Source organism: Pseudomyrmex gracilis, unplaced genomic scaffold, assembly GCF_002006095.1.
Source record: "Pseudomyrmex gracilis isolate BER0280 unplaced genomic scaffold, ASM200609v1 scaffold_92, whole genome shotgun sequence".
In the NCBI taxonomy this organism is placed as follows: domain Eukaryota; kingdom Metazoa; phylum Arthropoda; class Insecta; order Hymenoptera; family Formicidae; genus Pseudomyrmex; species Pseudomyrmex gracilis.
Genome location: NW_018020676.1, coordinates 500,634 through 524,134, shown reverse-complemented (window position 1 = coordinate 524,134; position 23,501 = coordinate 500,634). Strand labels below are relative to the sequence as shown.

The following is a 23,501-nucleotide window of genomic DNA, read 5'->3' as shown; positions in this document are numbered from 1 at the left end:
ACGACGAGGAAGTGTAATATAAATTTTTGTTTCGTTTATTTCGTTTGTTTCTTTTTTTTTTTTTTTTTTTTTTTTATTTATTTAATTACCATTTAGAACGTGAATGTGCACCGCGGTCGTGCTAAATTGGCTCACTGAGCACGTATATTCTCCGCTGTCAGTCTTTTTCGCTCGTTCGATATACAGTCTCGTTACTACATCCTCGTTTGACCTGAAAAAAAAAAATCATTTATCGTATTATACGATGCATCGTTATGTGCATACTCAACGCTTGCATACGATACCCGTAATATAAACTTTTGTGCGCTAAATTTCGATGATAAAGGAAAAGCGATAGAATGCATTTAAAAAACATGTCATTTGAGATAAAAAAAATACCCTCGATGCATTGAGTGACAATGCTCAGGCACGTCATGTGCATTGGAAATGCGCAGATACATATGTACATAAATATTCTGTTAGAAAAGTGCCCAATGAATTCAAGATTAAAAATAGAAAGATAGACAAACTGCATGTGTGTGTGTGTGTGTGTGTGTTTCTTCGACTCTCGCGCTTATAACTCACGCCGCATCCAAACACATTTGAACGTCAGTATGTCGACGATTAATTTTCACGAATACTAATTTAAATCGAAACCGATGAATTCGACATATCCGTCGCTCGTGACGGATAACAAGTTGCGCACAAACAACAAAATTTGCAATTTTATCTGGCTGAAGAAAAACAAACAAAAAATCAATTTCCAATGTACGTCTCTCTCGTAACGCTTTTCTTGAGAAAGACCAATTGCAGCAGTTGCCTTCAACAAAGCGCACCGTCGCTCGTCAACGCTGCGCGTAAGCCCTCCGGGCTTGAAAGATAACGCTTGGCGCAGCTAGAGGATAAGAGCGACATGGAACTCGTTGTACATATGTATAGACAATACCCGTACATATATATAGTACATATATATATACATATATATACATATATATAGTATATATATAGTATATACATACATCTGCACATGCAAATCGTAGACGCGGCCGTACATCTATCTCCGGAAGCTCTCTTCGATCCATCGCCACTTACGATTTATGCTCACCCATTAATGTGATAAACGTTGACGTGATCCAACAACGTCTCGCCATTTTTCCGCCAAACAGGATACGGTACCCTCGAATCCGGACAAGATGGCCGGACAACGCATGTCAGGTCGATCCCGCTTCCGGTCTTGTAGTATCGGTCCCGTAACTCGTGTCTGGCTTCGTCGACGATTCTAATATCCGGTGCTGCGAAGACATAGATGTAATGTCGAACAGCATTTACGTGATGAGATAAAAACTTATTCTTCTTTTAGTTTTTTTTTTTTTTTCGTTTTCCGCTTTCTCTCTTTCTTCGGAATTTTTTCCTGAATAAACTCGTAATTTAAGTATCAACAATAGAACGTGTTACTTGGACAAAGATTCATTCGCAATTCGCTATGATCTCAGGAATCATAAATCTTGTCGAGTGCCGCGCGAAGAAAACACATTTCCAAGAAAAATCTCGTTGCGTCGTTTGCTTCCGCGTTTTTTTTTTTTTTTTTTGTTCCTTTCTTCATTTACGTAATGATTATAAGTATTTCGCAATTAAGAGCGCAATTTCCGAAAGTTACTGCGAGTAGCGCCGTAGTGACATTGATACACGCAAGCGTATTTTGCCGATACGAAGGAAAGAGAGAACGAGAGAAAGAGAGCATAGTGGAGAATGAAATAAAGTCGCGTCGTTACTATTGCAGCGGATCACCCTACGTGATACAAATGCCCGTTGACTCGTTTCCGAGGGAGTTGCTGCAAGATTTTCTCACGGTAATTGAATCGTCGCGAGAGCAGAATTTAAATTCTGCAACTGTCTCGTTTTCAGGAGAATGTTCAGGCCAACATTCTATGACGCGCGCTCGCGGATTTAGCTTCGAAATAGAGAAGGCAACGCAATGCATCTCGCGGTTACCGGATTATGTGTAACGTTTCGTAATATATCACTCAAAAATATATCCACAAAGAGCATATCTAAAATTTCAACTGACGTTACGCAAAAAAAAAATATATAATCTCAAAATAAATAAAAAACAAAACAATCTTCTCTCGCACTGTGGAATGTCAAAAAATTTCATGATATAATTTTTCTTATCGCATTATTAACATCTTTTGTTTTCTCGTTGAGAACAACTACTATACGTGAATACGTTACCGAGAACGGTGACGTTCGTAATCAGCATTCTCGGCGGATGCGTGTTCACTTGACAAACGTACACTCCGTGATCTTCTCTGCGCACACCGGAGATCGCCAATCTCCAATTGTTTGGATATTGAAAGCTCACGCTGTATCTTGAATCCGATATGTGGGTGGTGTTGCCGAGAGTTAAGAGAGACGCCCAGTCAGTGTTCCGTCGTAGCCACATGACCTGAAGACGTTTTGGTGTTTAATCAGTTCAAGTATATTAAAAGATCCTTATTATCATTTATAGAATATTATAGGATTGTTAAATGATCTTATAATTATCTCTAAATATAAATTAATCAATTAATAAATATAAATAAATAAATAAATAAATTATTAACTCCATTATAATATAAAAGTATATAAGAGATACGCGTATGTACCTTCTTTCCAGAAAGCATGGCGACGCGACAGTCGAGAAAGGCAGTCGCGCCGAGATGCAACGCCACATGTTGCGACCCATTGATACCCTGGCCGTCTGCGTTTTCGAAATACGGATCCCAATCTGTGACACGGTGATGCCTCAATCGCGGAATTCTCAAGGGAGGCAAATTGGCGATGATTTCCTCTGAAATTACGTAATTTTTGTTTTGAATTAATTATTCCTCGTCTAAATTGTGAGTTGTAAAAATATTTCAGTTTTCTAAATGTCGATGATACAAGAAAACGTTTGCTTTTTGTTTGTTTTGTTTGCATTATATGATACAGTGTACTGTACTACAGTAGACACATATCAATTAGCCTTTTTAAGCGAGAGATTTAAGAGTGCACACACAGGAGGCGCGGATAAAAAATTCGATCTATGTTTTCCAAGATACAATCTCAACAAGATTTTCGCGTAAGCCGCCATCATCCCAGTTTGAATGGCGCGATCGTAATGGGATTCTCATGATAACGCGAGGTTCGCGTTGAAAAGCGTGAAAAAACACGCGCGAGTACGTTGCGCAATTTCAAATAAATTATATATGAGGTTCAGTGATCATTTTATGTTTCCACTTCAGGCTCAACTGTAAAGTTGTTTCATACATACGTTCATTTGCGCTATGAAAAGCATTGAATAATTCAAGTATTCCAACACGCGTTCTATGTCCGTTGTTTATATTTTTTGCAACGAGTTGAACAAGCGAGTTCATGTTTTTCCTCTCGCAAATAAGATTGCGCATTAGTTTTTCCTTTGTAACTGCATTACATGTTGGTTGTGTTATATATTTCATGCTATGTTGTTACCCGGCAAAATGTATAAAAATTGGGAGAGAGAGAACGAGCAATAAAAAGCATATTTAATTATTGAAATATAATTTCGTTGCTTTGGAATCTCGATTTTATATTTGGCGCACGTTTCAAAATGCGTCAGTGTTTATTTATTTATTTTTTTTTTTTACGTAAATATATTTAAATGTATTATAGACTTTAGATTAAAATATTGATCAAAATTTTTTTTTGAAGCGTATTCCCCGTGCGAAACGGAACGTATTGCTTGTGCCACACCCATATTCTCCGATAACAGCAACAAACGCTTCTAATTTTAATGCCACTCTCCTTTATTACGACATTATTCGCTACAAATATTTGATAGCATTAAGCAGCAGATTTATTTTCACGTATCACGTAACACGTACATATATGTGTTATATATCTCGATTCTAAAGTACACACTCGTGAAATAATAATGCATACGCGATTGGGCATAGACTGCTATTGAATTAATATCAAATGATATTTGCGTTCAAGTATCACAAAGGTCTCGTTACGCGAAACAATGAAACATTCTCGGACCAAGAATGGGAAATAATTGAACATGTCACGCGAAAGCAAATACACTGCGATCACAAAATACTTGAGATCGAGCACGACACGCAAGAAAGCGAAAATACACAGCAATTAAAATTTGGTGTAAAAAAAGAGAAATCGTCGCATAAAACGAACAATGTTCTTTCATTTCTCTCTCTCTCTCTCTCTTAACGGAATAATACAAGTTGAGATTTTTTTATACTAATTAATTTGTAATTCAAAGTATTCGCGTATAAACGAATGCTCGTACCGCCGGCTTTTCAACCCCCACGGTGAAGATCGATTAAAAGAGAAAAAATTCTGGAGAATTCAGAAAGAGAACCCCGGCCACAAAAGAACAAAGAGGCGCGAGATAAAGTTGCAGCCGGGTAACCTTTTGACCCTTTATTTCACACGCTTCGCAGTCGCGCGCGAAGGTTTTGCTCGGGGTTGCGAAGCACTCAGAAATTTTATGGATACTTGAAACACAAAAGGTACAATTATGCCGTAATGGTGAGCAGGTGGCTTCGCCACAACGAACGACAGAACATTGGGGAAGTTGTGGACAGGGTATCCCGGCTGTATTATTTTTATCCTTGTGTCATTTCCTCGTAGGAAAGGACTTTATGAATTATTTTGTACATCGTGCGATTGTTCAAGTGGTGCGGGGGGAGAAGGGGGGGAAGGATGCGTGAAGGGGATCCGATCGCGCGAAAGAATATAATGAGTTAATTTCACCTCTTTCTCTTGTGTGTATAATTAATGAAATATAGCACGCGTTGTTACCCTCAAAAAATTTGTAGGATACGGCCAAGAGACATTCGTAAACTTATCGACTTCACTATAACAGTCATAGTTTGTCTCTTGTAACCCTGAAAAGTCGTTTGCGTGGGAGCTCTCGAATCCGTGGAAAACGACCGGCGTGTTTTCTCGGTGAGCGCGTAACGGCGCTTTGTTACGATCTCGAAGAAGAAGTCCGCCGAGGTCAATCCCTGATTTTCTTCGTGACTGTCGAAAGCTCGGATACCCAATACGAACAAAGTTGCGTGGAGAGGCGGAAGGAAGGAAGTATATACGATTTTACACAGCCGCGAGAAGCTCGGCTTCTCGGCTCTTGTTCAGACACCTAGCTAAAAGCAGACTGTCGCCTGTCGTATACACTTTCGCGAAATCGCGGAAATTGAGAACCCATTCGTTCTTGCTTCGTGCAATTTCGTAATAATCCTTGCAAGCAGTCAAGAAGAGACGAGACACGAACGTTCACACACAAAGACTGAGCGCAAGATGGCAGTGAGACATTGTTAGAGTAAAATATGACGATGAGAGAGAGAGAGAGAGAGAGAGAGAGAAAGAAATCTTAAAATAAAAGAATCGAAAAAGAAGAATAACAGGAAACAAGAGCTCAAGTCGGAATAACAAAGGATTTTTCGAATTAATATAAAGATAACAATCAAATCTCCTTTTCTCTTACGTAAAATATGAATCGTTATATGAACTTCACATTCAATATTGCATCCACAAAGCTCAAACGATAAAGCGAGATTTCATTACTACACATTTTTAAAGCCGGAACTTTATGACTGATCTGATTTGTTCTGGCCGGCAAAGAAAATTACCCGTCCGTTATTGATTCGATTATGCGGGAGAAGCGCTCGGTGGGTTAACGGAAGAGTGGATTAAATGTCTTCGGCGCTGTCTATCTTTATCCCGTTTAGATTTCATAGATCGCGCCTTAATTAAATGAACAAGTCCATAAGAATCGACGATAATAGATACGATACGAGCCAAATCGTTTTTACCTATATTAAAACGATTGCAAATGATATCGTTGTTTGTCATTCTTGAAACGCGGATACAATTTGTTGAAAATCATATATACTTAATTAATATACACTGCGCATATAAATTGAATTCCACACGCACGCATTCACGCACGCACGCACAATTCAATCTTTTAATTAATTATTAAATCACAACACTTGCTGTTATATATTACATTACCAATGTTTGAACAATAGTACCTAAGCAGGAAATGTTATTTATATTATATAACACTAAACATAGAAAACTCGTTAAAGCTAATAAATAGATCTTTATTAATTTGTGTAATATATTTACGGTTTACCCCAACGCGCGTCGCACAATAATTAGTAAACAATTACATGTTGCGAAGTAATACTAATAGGAAAACAAATGACATTTGTATATCCGCGTAAAGTAATTTTACACATTACAGCTCTGCAAATTTAATCTGCGACTACTTGAAATATGAATTGAATACAGCGGGGATGTATTGACGGATTGAGAAACTGATTAAGCGCAAACGTGGAGAAATGTACATTTGGAAAGATTTGCATAGCGCACTACCAATTTATTATCACCCAATCAAAACTGCGCGGAGTTCAACGGAGAATATAATGTGTCTTTTGCGCTATAGTCGCGTCATATTTTACGTTCGTTACATCTCATATTTTACTTTCGTTACGTTTTCCTTCTCGACATTTTCTCTCTCTCTCTCTCTCTCTATCGCGATTTTGTTTTTACATATTATTTCTGTACAAACATTAATTGATATATTGGTTGATTATTTATTTGATAGATTATTTGTTACTCGCAATATAAACCGACAGAAAAATAAATAACTATGCAACTCTTCGGTAAATCTATTTTGAAAAAAAAAGAGAAATAAAGCTTCTGTTATTTTATTCTGATGATGCATAAAAAAAACAAGAAATACATTATTTTCTTTTATACGTAGTTTAATTTAAAACGTAAAGAGACGTACAGAAACCTTATTCCGCGAATAAAAAGATGATGCTAAAGAAAAAAAACGACGGCGCGTATAAAAGAATCCGCGTGATTTACATTCTCCGAGCGAGAGAGAGCACTTACCACCGCGTTATTCTCAATTGAGAATATAACGCGCTTTCGTTTTTTAATTGCATTCGGGACGCCTCACAGAGAAAGAGAGAGAGAAAGAGAAAGAGAGCTGAGACCCTAACCGAGAGGTACCTATTTCGTGATCTCCGCGGCGCAGAATGCGCGCCTTGCCGCTCGAGTGCGATGTGTGTAAGCCAGCTCCCCGGGATTTTAGTGCCACTAAAGCGACCGTGCGCGCGTTACGCGTCCAATGTATATAATCCAGTTCGTAAATGCGAATCGGCAGCTGCGCCAGGTAAAACCGTTTACGAGTTTCCGTAGAAATTTCCGACGATTTCCGCGGCTCTAATCGATGCGCAATATTAACGAAGTATAAAGAGAGTGCACAAAATTGAAACGTAGAGTACAGACGATCATTAAGCGGAAGTAGTCTGAGAATCCGAACGTGTGGACGGATACGCTAACAAACCATTTTTTTTTTTTTTTGACAATGCGGTTTCTCTCCGTACATATTAAAATTTAATCGGTTATCTGATTTATCGCGTAATAGTTCACGAGCCTACTGGTAGTTGTTACATATGTGAGTGATGGGGTCTCTCGTACTTCATCATTTATTAAAACTAATTTTGCATTGTGTACGTTTCGATAATCGCTAACGCAGAAACATTGAATATCGTAACTGCTAGCTATATATACCTGTGATCAGCTTTGTATTGTAAAATAGTTCAGCGTATAGTAGCAAGAATATAGTCTCGCCATAAACGACATTAAAAAGGCATTATAGGCTTCTAGGTACAGCGTTCGATGATATGGTAATATCGCGGTGCATCACAATGCGCCTTTGTGTTGCGATCTCTGTTCGATATATATATGTATTATCCTTATAAGCTCTCTCTCTTCGCACATGGACATGCTGTATAAAGTAGTGTGTACACGTTAATAAAGGCGGTCTTTTTTCATCTTTTTAATGCGAAATTCGTTTTGACGTAACGAACTTTCATCGACACGGAAATCCACACGATCGAAATGAAATACCTTTACTTAAAAGTATGTCCATTAGGCATTAGACAGCTCTCTCTCTCTCTCGCGCGCGCATATATAATGGGGAAAAAGAAAAAAAAAATTCGAAATCGAAACTGCACGCGCCTTTCATTAACGCTAATGGGGCGCGGCTAAATTCACAAACGGGGAAATCTGGCTTCTCTCGCGACACGCCGAGAGAGAGACAGAAAGTAACTCGCCAAAGTGTTTTTATTATTGGTCTGTGTACAGTTCTCATTGATTATCGCAGGTTTCCGCTGTTTTAGACGGAACCGCTTGCTTCGCAGTCGTTAATTGCGACGAGACTCTGTCTTAATTGGGAACGCGAAACGAACGTGCCCGTTTAAAGTGACCGAATTTCAATTCTACTCAGTTAGTCCAAAGGAAAATCAGGTTCCCAAACGATCTCTGAGTTCTCCATTGACACACGTTCAAATTGATATACGGATATGTAGTCAAATCGCGCGAGGAGAAGATCGCAATCCGGGATAATGGAATCTAAAATTATCTGACACTTGAATTACTAATTTGACGTGTTTGCGACAGCCTCTTCACATATCGGTTATTCTCACACACACACACATCGCAAAAATTATTTCATCATATATCTGCTTTATTACATATTTCACATTATGTAACACTTTATTGAATTGCTAATTGCTACACATCGAGCTCAAGAAGAAACAATTTCACGAAACGGCAGAGAAACTGCACATTTGACCGTTCACGTGTCATGTGTGTTTTATTCGTTCTTGAAGAAAATTACGGGTTTTCTTTCACCCGGGGAAACTTGCGGTGACGCACGTCACCTTTACGTTCACATATCGTATAAAGAAAATAAAATCTACGATTCACATTTGTTTCATCCTTTTCCTTTCCGTGTCTACTTTCGTTCACTCGTGTGAATTTGAGATGCGTAGTTTCGACTGAATCCCGCAATCGAGGCCGCGCGCATACAGCACACATACAGCAAAGACGTAATAAATATACATCCAACGGAGATCATTTGTTTTCGTGGATCGCCTTATAGCACAAGAATACTAGCATCGCCGAAGATGCTACCATCCGTCTTGTCGCTCGTTTTTCATCGGCTAGTACCGACCTTGTTGATGCTTCCGCGATCCTTTCGTCGAGATGAGACGACGTTTGGGAGTTTCTCATACTTTGTGCTCGAAGTCCGACGTGAATCCAATTACGAAAACCGGAGGAATTCGTATAAGTTGGAGCAACGTTTGACTGCAGCCGAAAGAGACTTATATACACGTATAAAGACTTCTCGTGTAGAAAGAACTGTCTCTACGTAATTATCTATGAGCGAGAAACTTTAAACAAAGAATTTGCAGTACGATATTATCGTTCACGTACATATTCTGTTTTATGATGTAAAGATGTAAAAGGCTTCAAATGTTAAAAACTAAATTCGAAAAGGAGAAAGGATCAATATGAGCCGTAGATACGGATGATGCGTAATAGACAAATTACTTTATTTTTAACGCTTTGATCTAGAATTGGATCATGTTCAGAAAAAGTTGACACTTTCCTGTACAGTATCAAAAACGAGATTATACGGTATTGTTAATACAAATTGAAGTGATTAAACAAATAGATAAATAAAAAAATCTTACGTAAACTAAATTTATAATTTAGTTAAAAAATTTCCAAAACGTTACTACAATAAACACCAGTCACGGATTATTCTTCAAGTTTTTGCAAGTCTAAATTGTGAAACAAATAAAGTTTTTAGAGACACGTAACTAAAATAAAGTCATGCGATTTTAGTCACGTGTTGTTTTTCCACTTCTCTCTCTTTCTATTTTTCGAAAGATTCTATGGCAATTACGGGACACTTTGTATATATATGTATATATATGTATGTATATGTTTGCTACAAACGATCGTTTTGCTCTACTAGATATATTTTAACGTAGGTATTAATTTTTATGCGATATAATTATTTTATAAAAAAAGCGTTTGTGTCCGTGTGTGTGTTTTCAAGATATCTCTTCTTACTGTATGCAGCAAGACATCACGTCGAGAAACTTGCGCGAGCTTACTCCTAAATTATGGATCACAAAGGGCATTGTCACGAAAGTTGTAATTACTCCCGTAAGTAATAGAAGGATATGACCTATCAGTTAAACCAAAAACCAATATCACGGGGTCAACAGTGCATTAGAATGACAAGTTAGTAGTCCCTCTCGCGAGTGACAAGTTTTATCCCATAACAAAAGATATTCGCACAGACAGGTAATACCATACGCCAACTCTAGCAAGATGACACGCTTTCCATGAAACTTAGCATGTAATCCGCTCGATAACTTTCGCGACCGATGCGCGAGATTATAAGTCCAACATAGTTCCGTGAGCTCTTTCCCTCTTCCCTTCGCCCTCTGTCCTTCCTTTATCATTATCTCGCAACATTATGTGTGCACACATTCAAGTATTTACGTGATACTTCATTTCTTTCTCTCTCTCTCTCTCTCTCTCTCTCTCTCTCTCTCTTTCTCTCTCTCTCTCTCTCTCTCTCTATTTCTCTCTCTCTCTCTCTCTCTCTCACTCACTCACTCTCTCTCTCTCCCTCTCTATTTCTCTTGTGCAACTTGTGCCATTAAAATTAGTCTACTGTAATTGGATTGCTACTTCCATGAAATGGATTTTCAACGTACACCGATTTCGCGAACACAAAAGAAGACGTTGTAATGTTTGTACAATTTAATTATATCTTACAAAATATCTGAACCCTTCGCGAACAGACATGGGTGTCCTAGACCCGCTCAAAAATTTCAAACCGGTGTCTCCAAAAAAACCAATTAATTTTTTTTTTAACGCTTACATCTTCGAAACTACTAGAGATTTTTTCAATTTGTTTTTTTGATTGACGCAGAATCGTTCAAAACTTTCGATTAAAACAAAACAAACTTTTGAAAAAATATTGATTTTTCGCGGAGATATTCGATTTTAAAGTCGCGTGGGTCTCACAAACCCACCAGTCTGTTTGCAATTTAGTGAGTCGTTTTTGGAGTCTGTCTGCGAAGAGTTAGAGTTATCTGCGAAGTATAAAAAATTTCTGAGTCGTAATTTATACCTTCTCTATTACAGTTTTGAGAAAATTTTTGCAAAATTTTGAGATCAAACTATTCAAACTTTAATTGACAAAAACTACAATTCAAGTTTAAGCGATTATCAAGTCCGCCGTATCTCTATTATGACCGACATACGACAAAAAAAGTAATGTATAATGCAACTTAATTTGTAATTCCGCGATATGACAAACAGGTCACACACGCATAGTGCGGATCCACTTCTCGCTTATACGCACATTCCTCATACTCCATATCTGGCTTCGTTATATGCAAGCCAGAAGTTTGACGCAATAACTGTTTCCGCCTGATGTGTCTCATTAACATTGAACAACATATTAAACCGAGACACATTGAACAACACATTACTACGGGAAGAGAAAGATCCAACCACATATGTTTAGTTTATAGAAATTGCTATGTGTGTTCATGCAATCGAAATGTCTCTTGACTCTTCTATTTATTTTGGAGTTATTAGTGTGTCACGAAAAAAAACCACAAATATAAAACTACAAATATTTGATTAAATACACATATAAAAAAAAATCATAAATAAAACCATTAAAACAACTATAAATATTCGATTGAATACATATTTTTTTACGAAAACAATTTTACGTGACGAGAAAAACTGAGAAAAAGATGAGTTAGTAAAGAGACGGAAGTCGGAAAAAAACTTCTTTCTCGCAACACACAGTCACTCGTTATTACGTGTAACGCGTATTACGTGAAGTCGTTATGCATATTATTTTTTATAATTCTTGTGATGTTGATTACGTAACTTGACCAAACGCGCGCGAAACGAGGTAATGAGATTCAGCTATTAACTCTCGTAACGATATATGATAGCGAATGCTCCATTTCCATTCAAATGCAGAGGTATCTCGACGTTAAAGTATCATGTAGTTACGCCGGTTAAAATATTGACCGTAACTATTTAAATCATGTTTGCGCGCGCTACCATGTGTGTACATTTCATATACGACTTTAAATATTACATATTATTGGAAATAATATATCAGAGGAAAATAGTAACTGAACATTTGAGAGATTGTTAGACTTGAAATAAGCACTCAAACAATAATATTTATAAGATAATTTCATATTTTTTTAATAAAAATATACCGCGCTTGTGCGCGCACTCTTGCCTGATTATTTCCATTATTTGTTCTTAGACATCAAAAAAAAGGTAAATCCGATAAAAAAAATTCGCGAATATTTTCACGGGAATGTTTTTCGGGATAATTTTTCATCTTTATTGCATTTTTTTGTCAGCTTTCGGACTTTTCGGCACAGCATTGCGCATTGCGTAGGATCTTTCGCACATAATATTTATTGCGCGTGTCCAACACAAACGAAGACTCAGATCCTCCGATATACCGTAATTTATTGCTAAAATAAAGTCGATTTATACACCGTTTATCTGCACGCTTTGTATTTGGCAAGTTGTGATTGCCTAATATATTTTAATGTATTTTATTTTCAATTGTTATTTTATTCTCTTTACGGCAAAAAATAATATACCTATCTAAAAATAATCGTTTCCCGACACGGATAAACTTTTAGGAACAAAGAGCTTAACTGACACTGATGATAAAACGCATATTCCTTCCAAAGTACACACACAATACCTTTTCTCACATACGGCCACTATAAAAGCCCGGAATTGCACATGCATGAGGATTCTGAAATGCTCGACTGGAGCAGCAAGCGACTCTTTAAAGAGTCTAATCGGTTCAACATTGAAAAATCCAAGAGCCGCTATAAAGCTACACAGGACGGATGTACATCTTTTTACTGGCTCTCAGCGAAACAGCCAGCGCAAGCTCCTACAGAAAGTAAATATCCGATCGGTCAAGCTAATACCGATACGAAATTGTAGTCTATCGGAAATCGACGATGTAGCTATTTGATGTAATTTACCAATTGCAGCAAAACTCGCGGAAAATAATTCCGGAGCTCTCTCGTTTAAAAAAAAACGCGAGAGAGCAGATCTACAATATCAACTTTTCACGATTCTCATTTCTCGTCTTTGCGGTAAATGTATATTTTTGTAGTTTTCAATTCTTTTATTTTCGAAACGCTTCAACCGACGTGTGTTGTTACGGCACACATTGTACGTAAGAAAAAAATCTAATTACTGTAAATCTAATTACTGTATCTCACCGCCCACATCGTGAAATTTTCACACGATGTTTGAACTTTGCGAGCGGAGTGTATGAAAGTCTGACTAACTTTTATACGAATCGTTCTTACGACTTGGTTACTCGGTTTCGACACGTAGTAGCTTTTGGAACGAGTAATTAAACCGAAAGTTTCTTATGCGAACTCCAAATCTCTTTATGCGATATCTATTAAGTTAAAGAGAGCAGATTGTTCGGCGCGATAAGATAAAATCGTAACCGCATAATCACGACAGTACATAAATTTTGTTATGCACTTCCGCGACAATTTTTTTTCCTCTATTCTCTCTCTCTCTCTCTCTCTCTCTCTTTTTTTCTCTCTTTTTTTTCACGTAATTATTAGGACTTAAATTCACATATAAAACTACAAAAAACATTTGCAGACATAAAAGGGACAACGGCGACAAGTAAAATAATTTGACGGTAACATTTTGCGGTGACATTTCACTTTGACGTATATTTATGTCGAGAGTAAAAATACATGTCGTGTCATGGTATATATAAACGCACCTTGCAGTTGAGTGATATTTCTGGTGACTTTGTGGCCGTTAACGAGCTGCTCGCGCAGGTGAAATCTGTCGCGATGTCGCTGATAATTGGCGATAACAATCGTGATCGCTGCTAATACGAGGAAAATCCTCGATTCCCACACTTTCATTGCACATCGAATCTCGCATCCCCCGTGGTTTTTGCAGATGCGGTCGGGATTATCGAAGAGAAACTACTGATGTAATTCACGCGGTTCTTGAATTTCCTTCCCTCTCTCTTCGATCCTGAAATTCACAAACATCACTGAAGACCACACGCATCCGCGTGTGTGGAATATTTCAATTGCCATGTCAAAGACGCCAAAATTATTTGATAAGTGAACGGTTTTTGGTTACAGATAGAACAATGCGTAACAAGTTCGTGAAAAACAGATGAATGAAATCGACTGTGCTTCGATACAAAAAAATCAATAACCAGAAAAAAGGGATCTTTTCAGGAACGCACAGTGCGTCACTGTCCTTTCAATTTGTTTTGCACTTATACAATGGATTTGTTCACGCGCACAGCGTCGAGTACACGCGTATTCGTCGTCGTGATTCGTGCGAGAAATTTGTGAATAGAGTGTAGGGAAAATTTACCGCGCATGTCAAATCAAACAAAGTTTCACTCCGCATTATGTATTTGCAAGTTTCTCGCACGAATCACACAATCGCGAATACGCGCGACATACACTCCGACGAATAAAGAAGTCATTTGTTCACAAGCTACATGTAATTTGAAGTTATTAGAAGTTGTTTGCTCACAAGCTATGTTTATATTAGTGTAATTAAATTACACACATGTGTCTCAAATACAAAACGTTTTATTTTTTTATATTTTTTTTTTAGATATTTCTACCGCGATATTTCTACCCCACGATGAATTATATTGTATTTATTTCAATTTTTTTTTTTTTTTTTTAATTTTAGAATGTAGCAATGTCTATTAGAACTTGAATCGACTGTGCAGTTATTTGCAGTTGCTGCCGCAGTGCGTATGTTGTGCTATAGTGCTTTTGCTCGCATGTGTGCACGTGTGTGTGAGTGTGTGTGTGTATCCCGTCGAGTGGCGCGCGAAAACAAACGAAAATGGAAGTTACTGTGGACAACGTGGAAGAAAAATGCGATATCTGAAACAAGTTAGAAGTTAGATGTGTTGCGGCGGAGAAATTTAGTATCTTTTATTATTTTATGACACACGTGTCTCACATACGAAACTCGCGCGCGCGCACGCGCTTACACATGTTTTTTCTTCTATTTGAAAGCCGTGTATTCAAAGAATTTTCTTGCCGATTGAGCCCAAGGCGGAAGAGGGTTGTATTTTATTTCAGCATAATAATTTGCATGCCGCTATTGTACGATAAAACACACTCGTGAAGCGAGTTTCCCGGAGAATACCGTCGAGAGGTGAGCGAAGAGTAAGTACGTTATTACATTAAAAGAGGAGGTAGTAAATACGTTTTATCAAAATACATAGCTGCGTAGTTTAATAAAAATAAAAATAAAAATAAATAAATAAATAAACAAACTGAGATAACATCAACTTAATTTCTTTGTCGAGATAATATTGATGAAGAAAATGCCAAAGAATCTGATGACGACTGCCGTCAATGTTCGAACGCAAGTCTGTCAGTAATGTATCCAAGTTCTGGAACAAGAAGGCAAGAGAATAGCCTCCTTTCTGCGGAACTTCGGATATATTGCGCTCGAAGGCGTCCGCGTGTCTAATAGAATCGATGTTATGAAGTTGGTCGGCTCGTTCGATTTCTTCGACAGAATATTGGCATATTTCTTCGCTGCGCGAAGATGCGGGAGCAATTTTGAACGGTGGACAAAGATGAGAGGCCGCGAAAATAGAAGAAAACAGAAAGAAATATAGATTAGAGCGGGCGAGAGCGAGGTAATACGGTCGGAGGAGAGGGTTGGCCCAACTACTAGCTGGGCGGGCGCGGAACTTTTACAGTTTTCCCAACGAGATTCAGTCGTGGCTGCCAATTTGCGGTCGCGTAGAGCAGAAACTACGATTTCGCCGAGAGAAAGAACACGTAGACGAGAAGTGTTCTTATACGATTTTTATCTTGAGACACGCGTAGTTCCGATCTTGACGGCGGTTGAATTGTTGCGTTCGAATCCCCGGATTAAGTAGATTTGCAATGCAAACGTTAACATTGTATATTGAACGGATGTCCGCGGGACAATTTTCAGCGAGTTTTAAACCACTGCTGCGCGCATTTCCGTTACACACATGTAAATAATGATAAATAAATATTTACGCTCGTTTTTTAATGACTACTTGAAGTGTTTCACGAATCGAAAATATTTCACGTCGATAATTCGGGGATATTAGTTTTTTTTTCGATAATAACAATTGAAAAATGAAGCAATACGTAGTTTCATTATGTATGTATACGGTAACATTTTTTTATATGAGATATAAAATTATATTCAAGATATTTTCTTACAACACGCGTTCTGTAATACGCAGTGCGAATTTCACGATAAAAAATTTACACTCTTGAGTTTTTCCACGATTTTTGTTATTGCACACGTTTTAATATATCTTCCTCCGATGTAATTAGAGGAAAAAAAACGAAAGAATTGAAATTATTTACGACTACGTGTGTGCGTGTGCATTCGTGAAGTAATTTTCACGCATAACGCAACGGGAGAGTGAGTAAAAGCAACATGGTACGCCACGAGAATAGACATTACGGCACACAAGCGACTCTCCCGGAGATTTTCTTCTTCGAAAAAACGATACTGCGCTCTCTTCGGTTTTAGAACCGGCACCGGAATCCGTTTACAACGTTCCAGGAAAGTCGTTTCACGCCGATATTTGTGACACGACAAATCACATATCTTTTACGGTTGAAATTGCAACCGGAAGAAACTAGGTGGGTTGCTCGTGCGCGTTCTCTCCGCTTATTAGCGCCGTGAATATAAAATTCATTTAAAATGTCTTGGCGCAATTTCGAAAACTTGGCGCGTGAGATCGTCGGCGCGAAGATCAGCGGCGAAGATGACAACAACGGCGCGCGCGACGAAGAAGTTTCTAAACAATTTCGAAATAATATCAAATCTCCGCGGTACGAAATTAAGAGAAGATGACGGACAAAAAGTTCTCCCGGCGTTTCTGCATGTAGGTCAACTTGCACGTTAACTTCGCTTCGGTTAAAGTAACGAGTGACTCCGGAGAACGAAACTTTTTTTTCTGCCCCCCCCTCCCCCCTCCCGTCCCTCTAAAGTTGGTCATTGTTTCCTTCTTCGCAATAATCTCTTAATGCAAACAATGTGTCATGAAATATAAATCGGCGGTTCGCGAAAATGTCAAAGAGATCCATTGTTCCCTTCATTTTTCGGCACTCATGTTATATTCACTATTTCGAGACTTGCTTCGGGGGATATTTCAAGTTCCGAGAGAGAGAGAGAGAGTTCTTCAACTAGAGCGAACGCAAACGAACGAACGAACGAACCGTCGTCGGCAGGGAACTCCGTCGACTGCCGCGATCTCGCGGGAGTTCAGCAGCTACTCGCAGCACGTCTCGGAGAATCGATCGATCTTGTTCGACGCTCGTGATGTTACAATAGGTTACCGATACCGCGGAGAAGAAGAAACACACCGGGCGACCACGCGTGAAACTCACAGGGACACGTGCAAGTTGTATAATTTTAAAGCTTTGTTCGAGAGCGAAGTCCCAATCCGCGCATGTCTGTTTTATTTACACGGGATCGAGACGTTGTTCGTTTGGGATACACACGTTCGGTTTGATACGTTTTTATTATTACGCGCAACTATTTCCCAATGTAATCATAATTTCGTGAGTTATATATACATTAGTGGGACAGTTTACAAAAGAAGCTTGTTTAACAGCGACACCGTCAACACGTGTCAACTTCTCGGAAAAGGGGAAAGGAGAGAAAAAAAATATCGTCGTGAGCGACATGCTTGACGTTGTTGCAACAGGAAAGAATGAAGTGGAAGGCCGCCGAACAGCGCGCGAATGTTGCGATCGATGATGGGGGATACACGGAAGAGAGGGTCAATGACGGAAGAGAGAAACGAGAAGAACGAAAGGGGATATGGTACTGTCGGATCATATGTTATTCCACTTGCGCAACTGACAACTAATTGCTATATATTTTTTTAATGGCGATAGAGCGCGAATTCTCGTATTCTGTACGTGGCCGAACAAAAGAGACCATTTATCAGCCGAGCGTTTTATTATGAATCTTCTTTTTTTCTTTTTTTTTTTTTTTTTTTTTTTTTGAAAGACGAGGAAAATAAAAATCTGTCAGAGAATTTGTCGTTACGCGACGATAATCTGACGTGAACTATCCGAGATGTATATTTCGCGCGCTAGTTTTTAGGCGCGTAATTGCAAAAAAAAAAAAAAAACAACTCTGACTTTTGGAAAAGTATCGCGTCTAGCGAATTACGCGCAACCGTCGTCGCGAAGACAAGTTTTTCTCGCGTTTTCGAAACGAGATGTCTTACATCCGCCAACTTGTTAAAAAAAAAACTTGTTAAAGTCTTCGTGAACACTTCATTGACGAAATTCAAAACCGCTTGATAGAAAATTTAATTGGTAAAATCGTACGACGAGCGCGAAGCGAACGGCGAAAACGTTAAATGCGAAGGAGTTGAGACTCCTCGCCCTCGAACTATCTTTTTACAATCGTCGTGACTGTGTTTACTTTCCGATGAGTGCGAATCTTGCTCCTCCCCCTCCCCCCTCCCCCCGAACAGGAAAAGAAGAATAATTCAATCTCCGCTCTTTTATACAGCGTGGAAAAAGAAACTTCCGCCTTGTGAAAGCTGCGGAGATTTTCTGCGCTAGAATTGCGGAGTACGCAAACTATATATACATAGAGCAATCAATTTACGGGAGGATGGTGAAAATGCCCCCGGAGTATTCTTCGTCATACCCTTCATGAGTTCTCGCGACAATGCGAATCTTTTGAATTATACTTGCTCGCTTTTTTCGATATCGAGACGCTCGCGCGCGACATCACGGGGGTTGTTCACCTCCGCGATTCCAAGCCGCGGAACAAGCTAATCGTATATATATATCTATCTATATGTCGGAGTGTTTGGAGCAGATTAGCTGGGATCGCTATCAATCACGAACTGATTGGAGCGTAACTCGGGTTTATCGTACGCGTCCGATTTACGACGTACGCAAATTGTCGTAAAATCATTTTCCCGTGTGTACGTTTGTAATTACGTTATTATTTATAGAGATAATGCAAGATCTCCGCGCATGTGTGATAGCATCGGGGATATCGTTCGAATTCGTTCGTGCGCATCCGTCGCACAATGAGCGCTCTCTCAGGAGAGAGCATCATGAGAGACTGAGGTTTTTAATTAAAGTCATGTTCTTCTCCGGCGCACACAGAAGTTAGTCGGATTAACGAATTTATCGGCGATCCTGTATTACGGGTAATCCACGGCGGACTCGTAAGTCTTTGTGCTAATGACATAATCTGTGGTATTAATAGATTCTTGGTTCGGTAAGTGCAGTTTCCCAATTCGGTTTTTCAAAGCTAATGTTTTACATGATATTTTAACGATATAAAAATACGTTTGTCACGGCACGCATAAAAACAAACTCAACAATTGTTGATTTGTGTGACGTTATACATGTTTTTGCGATATTTTTTGCCCGTGTGTGTGTGTGTGTGTATAGTGCGTGTTTACAAGCCGAATTGTCTGATCGATGTATTTCCCCGCGCGAGATACATTTAAACGTAACCCGCACGTAGATCGGACATGAAAATCCAGCGCGCGAGGGTAAACGGAAGAACAATGGGTTAGATATACTGCGATGAAGACGTATGCACGGAGCGGTGAAAGAAGAGTAAGAAAAACAAGGAGAGAGTGAGAAATCTCGCAGACGTCTCTTGTTCACGTGCAATCGAATCGCCGAAATGGTCTTTTTCTCGGTCAGCTTTTGTTCGAACGTAGTTTATCAGCGAATACTTTAAAAGGTCGATCCGGGTCAACTCATTGCCATTTAAAGCAAGATAAATTAGAGGCGGTTCTCTGTATCCAGAGAGCGACTCACTCGACAGTGTCAGGTACATACCAGATATTTAGCAAGAACATTCTCTCTCTCTCTCTCTCTCTCTCTCGTAAAACATTGAATTTATCGTGAAGATTATTAAAAGCCCTACTACACGCAAGATTTACTTTTCTAGAATAAAAATATATCTTTGTGTTTATTTTTGACTTTAGTTTCATAAAACAATATTACACGTAAAATTTGGGAAACTGTGTCACATAAAATCCGCTTATTAAATAACATCCTATACATATTAACGCGCTCAAATATTATATTCTCATGCTCATGAGCTGAAATTGAAGCATCGTGTCCTAATCCAAGTGACTAACAATGCAACTTTGTCGACGAGACTACGTCAACTTCACTACAAGAACTTTCCCTTCCTCTAAGCGCATTAATGTAGATTAGTTCGGAGATGCTCCGACATCCTTGAAGCTATTTGAAAACAGATATTTATAGCTAATAATTCAGAGGTGATAAAAAAAAAATAGAGAACAGAAATATTTGAATTGACAACCAAAAAAAAAAAAAAAAACTATTTTTATAAAGAAGATAAAAATTTAAAGAAGCTAAAAAGATTATATATAACGAAAAAACAAATATATATTTAATAAATATTATAATATTATATAAATATTATAATATTATAAATAGAACGTGAGTGTGATATTGTGTGCGGTGCAGTTTTCGTTCCGGTATAATCGAGTACGATGCGGAGTTCAACAAAAACAGCTTTTCATTCAGATTTACAGCGGTCTAGAACACTTCGCGATCTTCAAAAGACAAATTCCTTTCTGGCGACGTTTCCGGTTTATATAATTATCCAAAGCTATGTACAAGTTGATGAATTCTAATTACGACGCGACGTCGCCGTGTGTTGTTCTCATCCCGTCGTCGTTCAATGTGGATTATATACGTAGGCGCACGAACACCCATGATGGAAACTGAACGCCTGGCTTGCGATCTCCGTCCCTTGTACCGAATCATTTACATAGGAAGACGGATAGGAACGGATCACTGATCGTGTCAACCATTATTCGTTGTGACACATGAAATCGATTAATAGGAAGCCGCAATGTTCGTTATCGGCAGATATGCATCATTCATTGAGATGGTGTGTAGATTTTTTTTTTTTTTTCAAAAGCGCGAATTTAGATGACTTTTTATATTGAGTTGTCTCAAAAAACAAAAAAGATGACATGTACACTAAATTGTTTCGCGCATGCTTTATCCGACATCGTTACGGAAAAAACGTCACCGCACCGAGTATACGATATTTTCAGAGAATACGGTTAACAATAACAAAATATACACTGTACATAGTTTTGATTTTAATGATAAATTTTGTCAATTTATTTGTATATAAAGCTGTTAGAAATTCCGTGACATCGCGGAAACTATCCGCCAACTGGCAACTGGTGGCAATAAGTAAAATCTTAAAAAACACAACACACTGTTTACCCTACAATTAGCAAATGGAAATTTATTAGAATTATATATATCTATTATATATCATACTTAAGTTTTTTTTATTTTACATTTTAAATACGAATTTACTTTAATGAATGTAACAAAGAGCCTGCAATTTATTGCCGTGAATAAGCGCGTTCTAATATTAAAAACTAATTTGACTTTAAATTGAATTTTATTTATAAAATTTAATTTATTTTTTTTACAGAAAATTTTTATACTGAAATAATGTATTGCACACACCAACCGACTTATTTTGTTTTATTTTTTTCTGAGTTTAAGTTTGTCAACTTGATTAATATAAAAATAATCCAATAAATATAAAATTACTAAATGTGTGTCAAAGAGTCTATTCAATGAAGTTGATTTTATTTATTTTAATTTTTTTCTTTTTATAACATATTATCTGTGTCGCGTGCAAACCTCATAAAAGTTAAAGAATTCCGTAGAAATGTGTGGATATGTATGCGTGTTTATCTACTGAATGAATTATTGTTATCACTCACCGGTAAAATTTAATTGTAATATTATAATAAGTCTTGCAAGAATAACAAAACCGAAGTTTGTGGCACAAAGCTGATAATAACTCCTCTGGTTGATACAGCACGGGCGGCTGGCGACTGACTGCTGTAGAGTTTGAAAGCTTGCAATTCTCAGAGCGACCTCTACGACTACCACGTGCTTGCAGTGAACATGCACAGGCGCTCTCGCAATACGCCTATGTACTTCGACCTAAAAAAAAAAAAGCACTAGGCTCTCAAAATTGTAATCGATACAACTTGCTCATTAAAGTTCATTATGGATAAACGTAGAAAAACATTCCTAAGACATCATAGAAATGTGTAACAAAAACAGACCGAATTGTTTCACCCTAAAAGAGTTACGCAAAACTGCATATAATCGATAGAGTAAAATTTTAAACGAGTTTTTTCTGAAATTGAGATTTTCAAAACTCGTGGCCACCATATCTCGAAACAATCGGTTTGACCGGGATTTGTAGTTTTACACATTGTATCTAGACACAAAAAAAAAACTAGTCCTTGACGTGGGATTTTTTTGGTCCGATGCGTAGTGTTTTGTTCAAAGCCAACAAGCAAACGAAGATTTTTAGTGAAAAATATTGCTATATTGACTTGAATCGTTTTAGTCAGACGCGACAGTTTGAAAAACAGTTCAAGTCAAAAATTATATTTGTATTCCAACTTTACAAAGCTTGTCTCTCATCTTGCTTTTGGATGAGTCACTTAGAAGAATAGCGGTGGTTACTGCAAATATCGTTTTCAAAAACATTAATTTACAAAATATTTCATAAACCGTCGCAGTTTCGTAATTTTTGTTCTTAATAAAATTTAAATTTCAAATAGAGAAAATTACGATCTTGAAAATAAAACAAACATGACTTCAATATCTTTTATCGTTTTTACGAAAAACATTTGCAAGAAGGCTTGTTTTTAATCCGTCTATAGTTGTAAGTTCCTCTTTAAATCATAAGCAGTTGAGAATCGTGATATTTTTCTTCGTTCTTGAAAAGACATTATCTTTTCACCGTATGTATTACAACCATTATGATTGTTACAATCTCTCTTGCAAATATAATGTAGCAGCAAAATAAACAGTTTTTACAGACATTTATTCAGCAAAGGTTTCTATAATAATGACAAAAACTTTTCTCGTAAACCTAAATTTTTATAACAAATTATAAAACTCGCGAAATATTCAACTAAGGTTAAATTAAATTTGAAAATCCACATAGGATGCTTGATTTCATCTTATATATGTAAAATATTTTCTAAAATTCTCCTATAAAAATTAAGAATTTCATTGTAAAAAAGACATCTTGGCCAGAAGTCGAACTTGGATCTCCTGCATTCCGTGCAGACGCTTTTTAAATTTTTATCCCATTTAACGTTACAGCAACACAGATTATTAAAAAATCTGTTTTTTATTTGTTTCTACATTGATCAATATAATATTTGTATTTTGATCATATTACATAGTTTGTGATCATATCTACAAATTAAAACTCAAGCAAACAACACAAAGTATTATTGTACATATAATACTATTTTGCTAAAAAATTATAACAAATAAATCGTTCTCTACAAAATCTTTTTTGTAAAAGAAGTGATGTAATAAAACAATGGCGCCAACTGAAGAAATCATACGTATGTTGTACACACGTTATACAATAATAGTAATACATCTATCGAGGGATGTGAAATAGATTTCACTTTGCGTGTAAAGTCT

At 37.6% G+C, this 23,501-nt stretch overlaps 2 protein-coding genes across 3 annotated transcripts in view; one reads left to right on the top strand and one right to left on the bottom strand.

The window, feature by feature from the left end:
* The window catches only part of LOC109855551 (zwei Ig domain protein zig-8-like), a 22,718-nt gene extending 865 nt beyond the window's left edge, over window positions 1-21,853 (bottom strand). Inside the window, exons 1-6 of the mRNA XM_020429949.1 lie at window positions 21,761-21,853; window positions 13,706-13,968; window positions 2,625-2,809; window positions 2,212-2,425; window positions 1,085-1,271; window positions 90-211 (exon numbers count right to left, since the gene is read on the bottom strand). Of these exons, the coding sequence (XP_020285538.1) occupies window positions 90-211; window positions 1,085-1,271; window positions 2,212-2,425; window positions 2,625-2,809; window positions 13,706-13,853 (856 nt within the window). The 5' untranslated portion in view covers window positions 13,854-13,968; window positions 21,761-21,853. The remainder of the gene's footprint in view (window positions 1-89; window positions 212-1,084; window positions 1,272-2,211; window positions 2,426-2,624; window positions 2,810-13,705; window positions 13,969-21,760) is intronic.
* LOC109855549 (cytochrome P450 4C1-like) overlaps window positions 1-23,501 on the top strand; it is a 38,518-nt gene that overhangs the window by 9,062 nt on the left and 5,955 nt on the right. The window lies entirely within an intron of this gene.